The sequence below is a fragment of the Sus scrofa genome, chromosome 16 (genome assembly GCF_054392235.1).
Source record: "Sus scrofa isolate SSC_HxYL_T2T_F1_AM1 chromosome 16, Sscrofa_HxYL_maternal_Yorkshire_Landrace_v2.0, whole genome shotgun sequence".
Classification (NCBI taxonomy): Eukaryota; Metazoa; Chordata; class Mammalia; order Artiodactyla; family Suidae; genus Sus; species Sus scrofa.
Window position 1 is genome coordinate 78096722 of NC_139398.1, and position 16847 is coordinate 78113568.

Genomic DNA, 16847 nt, shown 5'->3' on the forward strand with positions numbered 1-16847 from the left:
CAGATGCTGACTCACAGACACTGAAAAACTTATGGTCTCCGGAGGAGACAGTTTTGGGGGGTGGGGGGATGTGCTTGGACTGTGGGATGGAAATCCTGTGAAATCAGATTGTTATGATCATTATACAACTACAGATGTGATAAATTCATTTGAGTAATAAAAAAAGCAATTAAGGGAAAAATAAAAATAAAAAATAAAAATAAATAAATTGTAAAAAATAAAGAAATAAAAATCCAAAAAAAAAAGATCTCAAAAATATTTTCTTCTATAATTGCTTCTTAGAAAGCTATTGAAAGATATATTGCTCCAAAATAAAGGAAAGGTAGCCCTGGGCTCCAAGAGGAGAGAGAGCAAGGCAATGATGACGAGATGTCTCTGATAGGTACCTGTCTAGAGACAAATTAGCTCAGACTGCATAGAAGGACAGAGGGCTTCAGCAGGAACAGCTCCAAGGCAAAAAAGGGCAATAACATTCATAAAATATTACTGTGATTGGCTATTTGATAGGGAGTTTTACACATTAGTATGTTTGAGAGTTCCTTTTTGATAGGATCATAGAAAACTTACCAAACAATAAATAAGACATTGTTTACTTGTGCAAAAGCAAAAATTGTACAAAAAAGAGATGTATTCACCTTAGACCATAAGACTCAGCAATGAAGAAGAGGTACTCAGTTACAGTAAAATACAGCAGCTATTAATTTAACTGAAAAGTATGAAATTACCACTTTGGGAAGACAGGAGAAGGGAAGGGGGTGTGCTGGGAGTGAAGGTAGGAGGTAGAGATGAAAGAACTCAATCATTTTCTCCCAAAATAGGAAAGTAACAGAAAATGCCATAAATTGAAAAACAAAAGAACAGCCCCCTGAGCCCGTTAGAGGAAGTTCAGAGGTAAATACCAGAAGATACAGCCTGACGAGGTGAAAGATGTTTCCTATTTGGGGATTCAGGTGCAGGTTACTATTTTTGCCTTGTTTTTATTGTTGTCAAATGCCACACAGAATTATTTTTCTTAAATTTATTTTTACGATTTTTTGGACATGCCTGTGGCAAGCAGAAGGTCTCGAGCCCAGGACTGAACCCATACCACAGCAGTGGCAATGCTGAATTCGTAACAGCTAGACCACCAGGGAACTCCTATTTTTTATATATATATATATATATATGTTTTACCAAGAAAATAAAAATAACAGGAGTCCCTGTTGTGGCTCAGCAGGTTAAGAAACCAACTAGTGTCCATAAGGACGCGGGTTCAATCTCTGACCTCGCTCAGTGGGTTAAGGATCCGGCATTGCCACAGCTTGGTATAGGGTGGCAGCTACAACTGTGATTCAATCCCTAGCCTGGGAACTTCCGTATGCCACAGGGGCAGCCCTAAAAAGAAAAAAAATTACAAAGCCTCTCAATGTATAGGAAAGTAAGCCACTCATTATGAGTGAAGTTAGCAGTAAATATAGAGAAAATGTCACTGGCGGATGAGTTTCAGAGGCTGCAGGAAGGTGAGGGTAGGAGTGGGGTAGAGAGGAGTAATTTCTAAACTAGCTACAGTGCAAAGGTATTACTTTCATTAAGGCAAGCAAGGCGTAAAACTGATTTCAAAGTTACATGTCCTCTCTACCTGTAAGCTTCGTTTTACAGGCCTGAGGAGGACTTTCTCCTCCAGGGATGACTGGGAGACTGTCTTCCAGGCTGATTATTGGACAGGGAAGTACCAGGAGGTCAAGATCACTCAGCAGAGACCCATCTGTCACCTGCCTGAAGTGATCCCACTGAGCCTCAGTCTTTAAAGTGCAGACCAGGGACCAGCTCAAGAGCAGCTCTCACCCCTAATAGGACTGTGACCCTTGACAGCCTTCATGGCTCATCTACAGCATCATCTCTGACAACTACTCCTTGATTCTCCACAATAACACTGGGATGGACGCTGTTAGACATTATCCGCTCCATCCTGCAAAGAAACTGAGGCTCACAGAGATGAAGGGCCCAGAGCTAGCATCCAGGTCTCTGACTTCTAGGCTTCAGACAGTCATGAAAGAGGTAGCTGTCACTCACAACCCAGGATGAAAGGGCCCTCTCACCCATATAGACATACATCTTAGTAATTAAACAAACAAAAACAAATCAGAAATTTATAAGGCAGGACGTAAGAATCCACTGTCTAGAAATGACTAGTGTTAAAGGTTTGGTAGATATAAATGCATAAATGTATGTCTTCCATTTTGAGAAAATATACAAGTTATTAATTTTAGTAGAAGCGGAATTATTTTACGTGCTACTCTTTAACTGTTTATTTTTTTATACTGTTTATTTTTTTTTATTATACTGTGCATATCTTCATGTCAGTACATCCTTTTGAGTGGCTGTGTGGTATTGAATGATATAGCTGTACCTTCACTGATTTTACCTGGTCCACCATGAAGAACATTTCGGTTGTTTCACGTATCTTCACATTATAAACAATATGGTAATAAATGTCTATGTACATACGTCTCCGCACATTTGGCTTATTTCCCTGAGATACACTTTCTAAAAGAACTTCAGGGCCAAAGGATATGCATGTTAACCCAGACTGCCCCCAAAGAAAGCTCATAAAAATGGAGAACGGCCAACGCATCTGAGAGGGTCTACATCCCACTTTAACCAGCAAGAGACACCACCAGTCTTCGAGATCTTTACCGTCCAGACTGGCCAACACTATCTCAGTGTCCATCTGTAGTTCTCTGACCACTCATCACTCTGGGCATTTTTCGTATCTCTTCTGGCCATGGGTTGTGTTCCTTCTGTTGTTCGTGGTAGAATGATGCTTTCTTGGGGATTTTTAAGGACAGAATGAGTTTCTCACCATTTCTGAATAACCCCTTGGGACAGAGATGAATTAGGGTGGGAGGAGGGGGCAGGGATGTGCACACACAGAAGGAGATGGGGGCTCCCTGGCCCCAGCAGCAGCCTGGGTTCGGGGGGAGGAGGCTCAGGGAAGCAGCACTCACCTCCACGAAGGCAAACTTCTCCTCGCTGGTGTAGTTGTAGCGTGTGGCTCTCTCATACTCCTCGGCCGTGCCTGGACAGTCCTTGTTGCAGAACTTGTCTGTGGGGTGAACCAGCTTCCAGGAGTACTGGGGAGAGAGGAGAGACCCAAACATCCATCAGCGGGTGAACGGATCGATATACAGCTCAGGCTTAAAAGGGAATGAAAGGCTAATGTGTCCTGCAATGGAGGGACCCTGAAAACATGGTGTGCAAGAATTCAGACTCAAACACCCACGTAGGCTGATTCTACTTACAGGAAACATCCAAACAGGGAAATCTACAAAGGCAGAAGGGGACTGCGTAGGGCTGCAGGGATGGGGAATAGGGGCTGGTTCTACCGGGTTTCTTTTCAAGGTGATGGAAATGTTCTACATTTGACAGCAGCTGCACAGCACTGGGCACGTACAAGACACGAATGCATCTATGTTTGAAAGCACTGGGCACATACAAGACACGAATGCATCTATGTTTGAAAGCACTGGGCACATAAAAGACACGAATGCATCTATGTTTGAAAGCACTGGGCACATACAAGACACGAATGCATCTATGTTTGAAAGCACTGGGCATATACAAGACACGAATGCATCTTGAAATGAGTGAATGGTGGGGTGTGTGAAATATAGCTCAATAAAGGTGATGAAAAAAGAGTGCCGGGGAGAAGCGGGGCAGACGGATTCCAAGTGAACAGGGGTCAGGATGGAGGGGCCGGGAAGGGGCAGGCCCTCAGCCCTGGGACACCTACCACCTCCATGACGTGGGCGCTCCACTTGGACAAGAGCTGCAGGCCCCGCAGCGCCAGGTCAAAGAGCTCGCGGTACTCCTCGTCCGACTTCTGGCTGTCCAGCCCGGAGCCCGTCACCACCTGTGGGACATTAGCCATTGCCATCACCGCTGGACACACTTGGCACATTTATACCTTATTTCACTGATTCCCTTGAGAACACTGCAAGGGCGGTGCTATTATTATACCCCTAGACCAACAAGCTGAGGCTCAAACAAGTGCCCTGCTGAAGGCCACTGGCTTGTAAATGGCTGCGGGTTCAAATTCACGTAGTGTGATGCCAGGGCCCCGTGCACCGTGATCCTGGTCTACTGCAGAGAAGTGGCTTTCAGGCTGTTTTGTCTGCAACTTACAGTAGGAAGCACATGCTCTGTACATACTCAGGAACACATACCTACGTGGAGAGGTATTCAATACAGACATGAAACAACACGTTTCATGAAGCAACTTTATTCTTAATACATGAGATTTCCTCCTATATTCTATTCCACTTCACACCGAAATGCTAATCAGAAACCACTTAAGTGATGTCACAACTCATTAATTAGAAATGACTTATTGACTGGAGTTCCCAACGTGGCGCAGTGGTTAACGAATCCGACTAGGAACCATGAGGTTGGGGGTTCCGTCCCTGGCCTCACTCAGTGGGTTGGGAATCCGGCATTGCCGTGAGCTATGGTGTAGGTCGCAGACGCAGCTAGGATCTGGCGTTGCTGTCTCTGGTGTAGGCTGGCGGCTACAGCTCCAATTAGATCCCCAGCCTGGGAACCTCCATATGGCTTGGGTGCGGCCCTAGAAAAGACAAAAAAAGACAAAAAAGAAAAAAAAGAAAAAAAGAAATGACTCATTGACTGAAAAGCACTGGTGAAGACAAACATCTATTTGAATGTGTAATACTCCACAATGTATGCAAGTATGTATGGGTGTACACGAATGTCCATATGTGTATGAGTGCATAAACACACACACATATATATGTACACACACACACACACACATATATACATATAAAGTTGGTGCTCATTATTTGTGGATTCCATATCTGTGATTTTGTCTATTCACTAGACTGTATCTGTCACCTCAAAATCAATCCCTGTAGTGCTTTCACGGTCATGTGCAGATGTGCACAAAGTGGCAAAAAAATTTCAGTCATGTTCCCGGCTGAGGTTGAGCAAGGCAACTCCCTGCCTTCGTGTTTCAGCTCATACTGAAAACAAGTATCCCCTTCCCTGTCTATTTAGCGCCCCGTTTTCCACACTTCTGTATTTTTTACTGGTGTTTTCACTACTTAAAATAGCCCTCAAGGAGTTCCCGTTGTGGATCAATGGTAATCAATCTGACGAGTAACCATGAGGATGCAGGTGTGATCCCTGGCCGTGCTCAGTGGGTTAAGGATCTGGCCTTGCCATGAGCTGTGGTGTAGGTTGAAGATGTGGCTCGGATCCTGAGTTGCTGTGGCTGTGGCATAGGCCAGCAGCTGCAGCTTTGATTAGACCCCTAGCCTGGGAAATTCCATGTGCTGCTGGTGCGGCCCTAAAAAGACCAAAAAAAAAAAAAAAAAATAGCCCCCAAGCACAGTGCTGAAGCTCTGCCTAGAGCTCTTAGGAGAAAGGAGGCTGTGATGGGCATCATAGAGAAAACACGTCTTTTAGATAAGCTTTGCTCCGCATGAATTACAGCGCCGTTGTCTGTCATTTAATGCTAATGAATCAACAATATATATCATGTAAGGCATCTTTAAACAGAAATGCATATAAAACAAAGTTACATGTTAAAAATTCACTAATGGAAATGTTGTGACCACAGGCTCACAGGAACCTAACACTGTATTTTCTCGAGGAGCAATGGTTCAGTACTTGCTGACTCAGTGTTCGTAGTCACTTTATAGAATATAACTGCTATGAATAATGGTCTGGAATGGAAAAAGTGCATAATTTAAAAAATAGCTTTGGAGTTCCCGTTGTGGCTCAATGGTTAACAAACCTGATGAGTATACATGAGGACTCAGGTTCTATCCCTAGCCTTGCTCAGTGGGTTAAGGATCCGGCATTGCCATGAGCTATGGTGTAGGTTGCAGACAGGGCTTGGATCCAAAGTCGCTGTGGCTGTGGTATAGGCTGGTGCTTAGGGCTCAGATTGGACCCCTAGCCTGCAAACCTCCATATGCCGCACGTGCGGCCCTAAAAAGACAAAAAAAATAGAAAAATAAAATAAAAATAAAAAATAGCTTTGAGCCAGACTCATTCATAAATCACACCAAAACTGGAGAGGGAATGAAGGCAGATCCAGCATTTAAATTATTTGCAGAGTTTACATTCAGTCCTCTGGCACATATGGCTAAGGAAGCCAAAAGTTTGGGCTGGTCCATGTCCACTGGGAGCCCTCCTAAGAAGGTGGGCCACTCACCTAATGACCACAGTGTCTGCACTTGTCCTCATTTCAAATACACTGCCCTTTCATCAAAGACATTTCTCCAGATGGGGTTTTGGAAAGTTTAACTATGGCTTCCAGCCACATGGTGGAGCCAGTGAGCATATGTGGGGCAGTGCAGAGTTAAACAGGAGCTCAGGGTGAAAAAAGGAATTCACATCAGAACTGTATTTAATAAACCAATGTATACATTCTTTAGAAGCTCTTATATGGAAAGAGATCCAGAAGAATATATATAACTAAATGTTAATAATAGTTGGTTCTGGGTGGTAGAATTTTACATGATTGATTTCCCCCTCTTTTTGCCTATCTCTATTTTTCCTGAGGTTTGTTCCTTGATCATGTTTGTCTATTAAAAAAGAAAAAAAGAAAGAAAGAAAGAAAGAAAAGAAAAGAAAAAAGGAAAAACTCTAGTGCCAGTAAAAATGTAATCCATGGTATCAGAGGAGATTTTTGTGACCTTCTTCTGTCGCTAATTGTACTTTCTGGCTTATGACAATAATGACTTATTATTGTAGGTTTTTTTGTTTGTTTTGTTTTGTTTTTTGTCTTTTGAGGGCTGCACCATGGCATATGAAGGTTCCCAGGCTAGGGGTCGAATCAGAGCTGCAGCCACTGGCCTATACCACAGCCACAGCACTGAAGGATCCAAGCCATGTCTGCGACCTAAGCCACTACAGCCATAACCTTGAGCCACTACAGCTCAAGGAAATGCCAGATCCTTAACCCAGTGAGCGAGGCCAGGGATCAAACCCACATCCTCATGGATACCAGTCAGGTTTGTTAACCACTGAGCCACAAGAAGAACTTGGTATCACTGTAGTTTTAAAATATTTCAACAGTAAATATGATTTGGAATCACATACATATAAAGATCCACATGATTTAGTGCCGAGGGACGTGCCTAGTAAAACCTGGGTGTTCAGGGAGAGCTTCCAGAAGGCAACAGAAATCTAAAGGAATTTAAGAGCCACGTCACTGAATTAAAAACGTTCAAATTAAATTTAGAGATATATTTCAATGGTGCCATGAGCATGATTTTTTGGAACTTTGTTTCCCTTTCTACCCAGGGTGGAGATGGCTGAGATCACGTACACACTAACAATTCCTGGGCTGTTATGATCGGCTAGGCGTAACGCATTCTCCACGCATCATACTGTTTAATCCTCTCAATGAACCTTGCCAGACGCTATTGCCTCCATTTTGCAGAGGAGGAAACCGGGGCTCAGAGATGCTGAATAACTTGTCAGCAGCAGAACCCAGACTCAAACCCAGGTCTGTTGGGCTCTAAAATCCACGCTCGTGGCCACTTTGCCCGCCACCACCTGCCGCCAGGGTGTGCTCCTTCACTCCTCCACTCTCCGTGGTCCTCATGTTCACCGCCTTCCTGGCTGGTCCCTACCCCTTCTCACCCTGGGCCCCCGTGGGCCTCCATCCCAGCAGCCAGAGGGAGCTCACCTCACTGTTGCTGTAGCGAGCGAGTTCGGAGATGAAGCGGATGTGGTCATCCCGGATCTGAACCATCTGCTCGCAGATATTGTACTGGGGGCTGATGCTGCTCTGGGTGCACGTCCACCTGGGCAGAAAATCACGGCGTCGGAGTGGGTCCTGGTCTTAGGCATCTGGGAGGAGCAGCCTCCTTCCATCACCAGTTGCTCCTGGTGCTCAGCCAATGTGGCCGGTTCCCCTGGGTGGTACCAAGAGGTGTCCCAGTCACCAGCAAGAGAGCCCGCTAAATCCCGCCATGGGGACTGCAGGCTGACTGAAACAGCCTTTCCTCCTCCTGCTTGGGGACGGCCTCCTTTAAGATCCAATCCCAGGCTTTGCCAGATATCCAGTGTCCACAGTACTTACCGGCCATACGCGCAAGGAGGGCCTTGCAGCAAAGGGCTGGAATCTGAGCAAAGACAAAGCAAGGGGGGCAACCTTCCAAACCTGCCTACGGGCCCTGACGGCACTACGTCCTACGACTGAAGCTGGCGTTGGAGGCGGCCTTGGGGCAGGGCCAGAGAAACGGAAGGAACCGTCCCTCTTTTTCAACAGTGAGCTGGCAACACGGAAACTCTCCATGGAGAGGGAAAACACACCATCCTGGGAGGCATTGCTCTCTCTCTCTTTCTAGCCCTCATCTTCTCCCACTTCCTCCTTTCTTGCTCTTCAACTCTTCGCTCAACTAAAACATAGATCTTTGGGAAAACATCCTAAACTGGGGAGGAAATGAATGAGTAAGAATCTTCCCTCTCCTTCCCCAAGAGAACAAAGACAACCCTGTTCCCTCTCCTTTGCCATCCAGGGCCGGGTGACCCAGGGGACGGACTAAGCATGGGCACCAAAGAAGGCAGAGAAACATTTTAGAGAGAATATACCCTTTCAAAAGGAGCTCCGAAAGGGCCCTTGAGAACATACTCAGAACAGTGGCAGACTTCCTCATGGAATGACTTTTGAATTCCTTGCGTAAAGACGGGCACACTCAAACTCCTGGCCTCCATCTGGTCACATCACCACTCCCAACCAACCTCAGGTGGTTGGAAATTCACGCAGGGAAAAAGGAGGAAGTGAATTCCGCAGTCTGGACTCCATGCTTCTCCCAGAAAACCTCCTCACACACTAGCAGCCCGCGGAGTAGGAAGACACTGAACCAGCTTTCCCTGGCAGGACTCACCTGCTGTGGCTTAAAGCTGCTGGACTGTAGGACACTCCATTCACATAGTTTAAGGCCCTAACACGCTCACCCCTGTCTAAAGGATGGTCAACGGCCCCCTTAGTTTGGAAATGCAGGCAGAAACCTCTTTAGCAAGGCCAGAGATCAAAGGGACTCCAAGACTGCAGCCAGATGTCCCCCAACTTACAGGAGGCACCGACTCCCCCAGATCTTAGCACAGGTCACCTAGAGTGGTGGTTTATTAAAGAACCCAAGGGGAGGCGTCAACCCCCTTCACAGCTGAAACCGTCAGAACCATACCCTCCAGGGCATACTTACTGCATGGACACAAAACCTGAGGAGAGAACCAGGGTGATGAAGGTCAAGGCCATCTCACTCCGCTGGACCACTGAGGGCTGGCCATTCCTCTCCCCTCTCAGGGGAAGGAGGACTCCTGCTGTCCCACTGCGCCACCAAGACAGGGACAGAGAAGGGGCGTGGCTGTGCTTTGAGCCCTTTCGAACCCTGGCAGCAAAGGGTGGGTGCCAAAAGGCTCAGAGCACTGTCTGCTGCTCCCCTCTGCAGGCACCAGTGATCGGATGATTGGAATCCACCTGCCCAGGGCTCTGGGGAGGGGGGAGGGGCTGAAGTGGCCCCTCGGCCCCCTGCCCGGGCTGGGCGTCCTCGCGGGAGCCGAGAGACATTACGGCAGGCACTCACTTGGACTTGTTCTCTTCATAGTGAGCACTGGTCTTAATGTATCTGGCCAGCTCTATCTGCATGTCGCCGAAAAGGGGCACCACTTGCAGCTGCTGCAAAGGAAGCAGACACAGTGCATAAGACACCGGAGGGGCCGGGCAGCTGCCTTCCACCGAGGGAGACAGGCCTCCATGTGGGCCTCTAGGCCGACCCCCAGTTTCGGCTTCTAAGGATGCCACCCTGTGACCCTGGAACCACAAAGGGCTCCAGCCAGCACACTGGTCCTCTCCTGCCTCCAACTGTCCCAGTGTTCCAGCAACTGAGCCCAGAGAGGCAAAGTGACTTGTCCAAGGTCGAGCAGCAGCAGAAAAGACGAAGGATGAGGACCAGATGGCCTGCCTCCCAAGGCACAGTGCTTTTCTGCTCTGTTTTTCCTCAGATTAGAGGATCCTTGCTGCTTCGAACTCTGGACTCGAAAGGAGTGCCTGGATGCCACAGGCCAGGTGTGGCCTTTCTGTGAAACCACAGTGTGAAGTACCCAAAACCTTTAACACCTAACACCAGGGGGCAGAGGATGCCCATCCTAACACCGGGACTAATGGAGGGGAGGCTGGGGGTCACTGTCTGGTCCAGACATACTAGGCACTGTGCCAAGCCCCTCAAAACCAGAGGAGTTTTAGGGCCAGGTAACTATTCTGCATGATACCATCATGGTGGACATGTGCCATTACACGTTTGTCAAAAACCACGGCACACACAGTGCCAAGCGTTATCCCTACTGCAAACTATGGACTTCAGGTGGTAACGATGTGCCAACGCAGGCTCATGATGATAACAAACACGTCCCTCTGTCGGGGAGTTCTGATCATGGGGGAGGTGGTGTATGACTGGGAATGGGGGGCACATGGGAATTCGCTGTTCATTCTGCTCAATTTTGCTGTGAACCTAAAGTGGCTCTAAAAATACTCCATTAAACAAAGCAGAACCAGTATCTCAAGCCATATAAAACCTGGCTGAGGTCAGTACTGCTATCATTCCCATTTCACAGATGGAGAAACTGAAGCTTTGACGCTGAAGTGATTTTTTTTTTTTCCTTCACCAAGTCAGATCAGCTAGATGCTAAGGAGCCAGGATTATAACCCAGGGCTTTGACTCACCTATGTCATCTCATGAATTCTCAAGGGAACCCCACAAAGTAGATACTCTTAGCATTTCTATTTCTGGGGGCTGGGGAACTCAGTTTCAGAGAAGTTCTGTGACCTTCGGAAAGTCATCCAGCTATGAAGCGGCAGAGCGAGACTAAAACCCAGGCCTTCATGAGGTGAGGCTGTGGTCGTCCACTCCACCCCCATCTCATTCGTGCGGACTTAAGGCAGATTCTGCCGATTCTCCCGAGATAAGCCTTTCTCTCCTTTCAGGTAGCTCCAGAGAAAAGGGAACGTTCCAGCCCTGAAAAGATGCCAAGCGAAGCCACAGGACGCCTTCTGGTGACTAATTTCCCCCTTAACCTCCCATAGTTGGTGGGACCCAGGCCCGGCCACACCTTCAACAGGTTCCACTTCTAACGTAAGCCTGGTTTTCCCGTGTCCTGACCTCAGAGGTTCCAATCCAGGCCTGAAGTGCCTGATGCTAGAATAAACTGACAGCACGGCATTCAATTCCAGGGGAGGAAATCCCTTTGTGAAAACCTCAAAGGCAAACCGCGAGGTCTCATGGTCAAAGATTTGGGGCCAGAAGATCAAATCTCTGAGGCACAGGAATGGTCTGAGTGCAGGCGGGATGCCGCTGAGGCATTCTGCCCAGAGGCAGGAGCCAGTGAGGTGGCCTCTTAGTGGGCCAGGAGAGGCTGTGAGCTTGCAAACGTGAGGCAATTTAAAATCCAGTCATCAGTCCTGCTGCTTCTGTGAGCTCTGATTTGTACTGAAAATGAAAGCAGGCAGGGCCTTCTGGGCGGCACCTCTTTCTTGAGATGGCGAGGGATATCAGGAAAGGGAAAAAGCAGAATGTGGAAAGAATTGTAAGGCCTCCCAGCCGAATCCCAGCTGAATCTGAGACAGGCGTATGCCTGCCTCTCAGGGGCTTTAGACAATGTGGATTCCTCTACTCAGGGCAGCTGAGGTCCTGTCATTCTCTTCTTCTCCTCCTGGGGTCTTCCCAGCTACAGTTCACTCATCAGGCCCCACTGCTTGCCAGTTAATTTCATTCCTTTCCCCAAGAGACCACCCCTTGGCCCCCTACCCAGCCCCCTGCCCAGCCCCTGCTCCAGCCCCAGCGCTGACCTTAAAGAACTTATCAATTTTGCTGAGGTTGATTCTCTTCTTGGCATCCAGTTTGTAAATGTTACTGACATTTCCATCCATCAGGTAGAGGCCAAAACCCATTACCTAGAGTGAGAAGAGGCAGGACCAGAAGCCAGTCATAGCCATTGGAAATGTTTCAAAAAGCCAAAAAAAGCAGATCTAGGCATGTGTACACACACACACACCTGTCTCCACCCCCCCCACCCCCCGCCTCCATGGTTGACATTCTATTATGCAAACCCAAGTGTCTTCAAAAAAAAAAAAGGATACTTAGGTCTAATTTAAACCAGAAACTTGATTTCTGTGAAGAAATGCTGAGGACTCTTTAATATATTATTATGGCAGGCACTTTTTGAGTCCTTCCCGTGGCCTAGGGTCTGTGCTTAGGGATTGAACAGGCCTAATTCTTATTTCTCACAACAATCTCATGAGTCAATTGTACACAATAACCTTATTCTACAGATGAGGGACTGGAGACCCAGAGAGGTTAGCCAAATTGCCAAGGTCACACAGCAAGCTGCAGAGATAGGATCTGAACAGGGACGTGATGACAATATTTATGCACTTAGATCCTTCTGGAGAGGAAGGACTGAGTGGTGCTGGTGTTGCTTTCCTGGGCCCTCACCCATCACAGGCCCTGAAGAATACTCACTAGGTGGTAAATGAGCATGAAACTACTCATCCTTTCCCCCAGAGAAACTACAACAAAGATTCCTAAGGCGTCTCGCTGGTGACTTCATTAACAAAAGGAACACATTTCATCCAACAATGCCCTATAAATAGGCTGATTCTTAATAGTCTAGCCTATATAATAGCTTCCTGAAAGCTGGCTTATTTTGCTCCTTTTGTCAAATGTACAGCATGCCCGAGGGGGTCTGAACAGACAGGATGAAAGCAGCTTCCCTCCGCTCCCAGTTGCTATGTGACCAGGGATAAGGCATGTCTGGCACCTAAGAGAGTGGACCATAGGTACTTGCATTGCATGGCTGTGCAGGGTGTGCCCCAGACTTTTCCATTTAAGGTGAAGGGCGCCCCCTGGTGGCCACTGAGTTCACTGCCTAGAGACTGCAACCGCAAAATGGTGCAGGAGACCAGGTTGAGGAGGCAGAGCATTGAGAGGGAAGAAGGTTGGGAAGCAAAGACATGGGAGGATTAAAAGCATGCAGGAGAAAAGAAGGGCGTTAGAGTTTTATGGCAGCATCTAAGAATGCTTGGTGGGCTGGCATGCAGCAAGCTAGTTTGTGGAAGCAGCAATTCTAGGCAGAGTTATGGTAATTGCCCAAGCAAAGCACCAGAGGTGACAGAGGCCTCTGGGTGACTTCTCTGGATTTCTGGTTGTGCAGAGGGAGCCAGAGTGAACAAGTCACCACGCCACTCTGTCCTGAAAGCTTCTTCAAGATATGATGGAAACGTAAAGAAGGGAACACCAACAGGACCGGGATTCTTGGAATTGCAAGAGGCGACATAGAAGAGGGGAAAAAGTCAAATCACCAGGGGAACTTTGAAAGGCGAGGTTCTGGGGAAGAGAGGATCAAAAGGGGCTATGCAGTGTGTCTAAAGAACATGGAGAAGCTATTCATTTCAGTGTTACTGCTGTTAGAGAGCAATTAGAAATAACCTAGGCAGCTAATGATAGAATAATGGCAAAAGAAATGAAAGCTCATCCATAGGACGTTATTTAAGGGTTACATAATAGTCCAAATGCATTTAATGAAATGGGATACAATTACAGACATAACATATATATATATATATATGGCATATGTTGAAAATACATCAGCACAGAAAACAGAAAAGGACAAACATCAAAATGCTAAAAGTGTCACCTCTGGATGGAAACACTATGAGAGGTTCAGTTTTTTTGTGCTTTCCTATGTGGTCCAGATTTTCTACAATAATAAATATGACTTGGAAATCTGAAAATGAAACTTGTAAACTGACAAAACAAATGTGATCATTTTCACAAAATATAGCAGAAGCTTGAAGACTCTGCCTTCCCTTTGAGGTGGCAATTTTTCCTGCAGGATGTCTGACTTCACAAGAGTGTGGACACACACAAAGGTTGCTCTGTGAGAGTACCCATGCAGTTTAGCGAGCACACATCCAACGACAGGGGATTGGTTAAATAACAACGTCTCCATACAATGAAATACCCAGCAGCCATTAAAAATCATACTGTAGAAACAGCCTTAATGATGTCTGGAAAGGTACATAGTCATTGTAAGGGAAAAAAAAAACAGGTTACAAAGCACTATGTACAGTAAGAGCTAGATCAATACTTAAGCAAGAAGAAATAGCTTCACAAAATGATTTTAGGGAATTCCCATTGTGGCTCAGCAGGTTAAGAACCCAACATAGTGTCCCGGGAGGATGGGGTTCGATCCCCGGCCTCGCTCACTGGGTTAAGGATCCGGCACTGCCATGATTGGGATCTGGCGTTGCTGTGGCTGTGGTGTAGCCCTGCAGCTACGGCTCCGATTTGACCCCAAGCCTGGGAACTTCCATATGCCACGGGGTGGTGGTCAGGGGCATTACATAAAAAAGAAAAGTTTTTAAACAAGGAGGTGAGAGGGCAAGCCCACAGCCTGGGGTGCATGATGGAGGGAGCTGTACCTTGAGGAGCATGTGCTTCTCACTGGGGGTCAGATACATCTTGTTCTCATAGTAATCCACGCAGATGTTGACGATGTCGGCCAGCAGCTCCTCATAGCCCGGGATCACTTCTAGTTGCTGATGGAGACACTAAACAGCAGCGCCCCCTCTGGTCATCCCCTGTCCTGCATCCTCCTCACACACACCTCCCAGGAGCACCCTCCCAACACACACACTGTAGAGGGGACTCGAGACTCTCCTCAACGTCCCCACGATGGATGCTTGGTCAGAGCTCCTGCACATCGACTATGACAGGGAACTGCCCCCACCCCTCGCCCCTGGGGCCCCCCACTGTATTTCCTGGCAGTTCTGATGATTAGAAAGTGCTTTCTTAGGCTGAGCTGAAAAGCAGTTCGGCTTTACAGCAGTCATCTCAGCTTAGTTCTGAGGGTGTGGCCTGAGCCAGGACCTCTCCTTGGATGTGGCAGGAAGACCCAGCCCAGTGGAGGACAGCTGGCTCAGCAAATGTCTGCCTCCCGACAGGACACAGCAGCACAAAAACATTTCCCATGAGAGAACGTCTGAGGTCTCCACTCTAGGCCCCCTGTTCTCCCCTGGGCCCCTGTGGGGTGTATGTGGGCTCAGGCATGGGGCTGAGTCCCTGGGAAAGAAACCTGATGCATCAACACGAGCAGCCACCTCCAGATAACAGAGAGCAGGGAGGGCCCAGCAAAGCCAGCAGCAATCCTGAGAGATTTGAGCCTGGAAACCCTTCAAAGGTGGAAGACCCCCCTCAAGTTCTGGCCCGGGGACTGCTGGCATTCTTCTTGGTGCTTGTTTAGGGTGAATTGACAGATGCACAAGACATGTTTTGTTAAGTCAGCAGAGCCTGAGAGCCACAGCCGAGTGGAAACACCCTGGCAAAGCAGTGGCAGGAACTATAACTACATCTTCGTATGTCCTTGACACCTGTCGGGCTCTACACGCTAAGGGCTTTTTATACAGTATCTCATTGATCCTCACCACAGTCCTGTGAGTGGATTCTTCTAAGAGAAGCAAAATAACAACCCCATTTTACAGATGAGGAAACTGAGGCTTGGACCTTGCCCAAGACCTCACAGTGGGTAAGTGGAGGGCCCAGGATGAGGTCAAACTCCAGAACCCAAGTTCTTAGTCTACACCGATGCAGGGGCAGAATGCTGGCTAGAAGGTTTTCAGAGAACGAACTCAGGAGAGGGTGAAAGGGCGTCTGTGATTGGGAGGGGAGGCAAGCTTGGAGTGTGAGTAGGGCAGTGGGGATGGAATCTGGACAGGACTCCTCATGCCCCCACCCCAATCTCCTGGCTCTGGCACGGGTCCTGGGAAGCCGGGCCAGGACTAACACAGCAGGTGGGGTGGGGGGGGGGCTTGCCATCACCTGGGTGATCCTGTTGTGGTTGGCCAGGAACATGGACAGGTTCTGCGACTCCTGGATAGACTGGGGGTCTGCCATCTTCCTCAGGAACTGTGCCGCCCTGGGACACGGGGTTGCAGAGAAGACAGGTCAAGCATGGCAGCCTAAACCAGGCCTCATGAGCTCCCATTCCCACCTAACCCAGATCACACTGTCCCCAAAGTTAAGGGGACAAATGTCACAAGTGACTCAAACCTCAAAGGAACACGTGTTGGGGAGTTATTTCATTTGGAGCTGTTTATACCTTTGCAATAAGGGTACCTGAAACCAGGAGGCAAGAATGCACTGAAGCTCAAACGAGAAGAGTTTAAGGGCAGCTTGCCTCCCATCCACAGCCCAAAGTGGTGGGACAGAGTGAAATGGGCAGCCCTGTGCCTTACAGGGACCTGCACAGTGAGTCACGGAGAAGAATCACGGACAGGATGCTTTGTTTTTGTTGTGCATTATGCTGTTTACAGGAAAACCTCAGCATCTGTACAGAGCAAGATACTGTACAGAAAGCAAAGTCTGTTTAACCTGATGGGCTGGCAGGTGGAGGGGGGATGGGTGCGAGGAACACAGACTTCAAGGGAGAAAACCACAGCACTGGGTCTTCTCCAGCCTGACCTGGAGGTGGAGGTGGTACAGCCTGTGTCACGAAGGACCGAGGAACACAGAGGAGGCACCTGCCTTTCCCGGGACTCTGGCTGGTCCACAGACTATGTCAGCTGTGACCATGATGGAAGGAACTGACCAAAGCTGGGGAGATTTGGGGGTGAGATACTGTAAGATGAACTGCCTATGAAATCTTTGTGAAATTTTCCATTCCTGAGTCAGGCTTGAATGGGGCTCTGTCTTCTGGGTCTTCCCAGGTTTCAATTCATTCAGAAGGATAAAAGGATGAGGACTCGTCTTTGTTTGGTTTCTCCGGTTACCTTGGAG

At 47.9% G+C, this 16847-nt stretch overlaps 1 protein-coding gene across 11 annotated transcripts in view; it reads right to left on the minus strand.

Moving 5' to 3' along the window:
* CYFIP2 (cytoplasmic FMR1 interacting protein 2) overlaps positions 1-16847 on the minus strand; it is a 148657-nt gene that overhangs the window by 96120 nt on the left and 35690 nt on the right. For all 11 annotated transcript variants that reach the window (XR_014830982.1, XR_014830983.1, XM_021076694.2 and 8 more), the window contains exons 7-13: positions 15891-15987; positions 14495-14623; positions 11861-11965; positions 9603-9694; positions 7700-7817; positions 3773-3892; positions 2988-3113 (exon numbers count right to left, since the gene is read on the minus strand). Coding sequence is in view for 9 of the 11 variants with exons in the window: in XM_021076694.2 (XP_020932353.1) it covers positions 2988-3113; positions 3773-3892; positions 7700-7817; positions 9603-9694; positions 11861-11965; positions 14495-14623; positions 15891-15987 (787 nt within the window). In the remaining 2 variants the exon portion in view is untranslated. The remainder of the gene's footprint in view (positions 1-2987; positions 3114-3772; positions 3893-7699; positions 7818-9602; positions 9695-11860; positions 11966-14494; positions 14624-15890; positions 15988-16847) is intronic.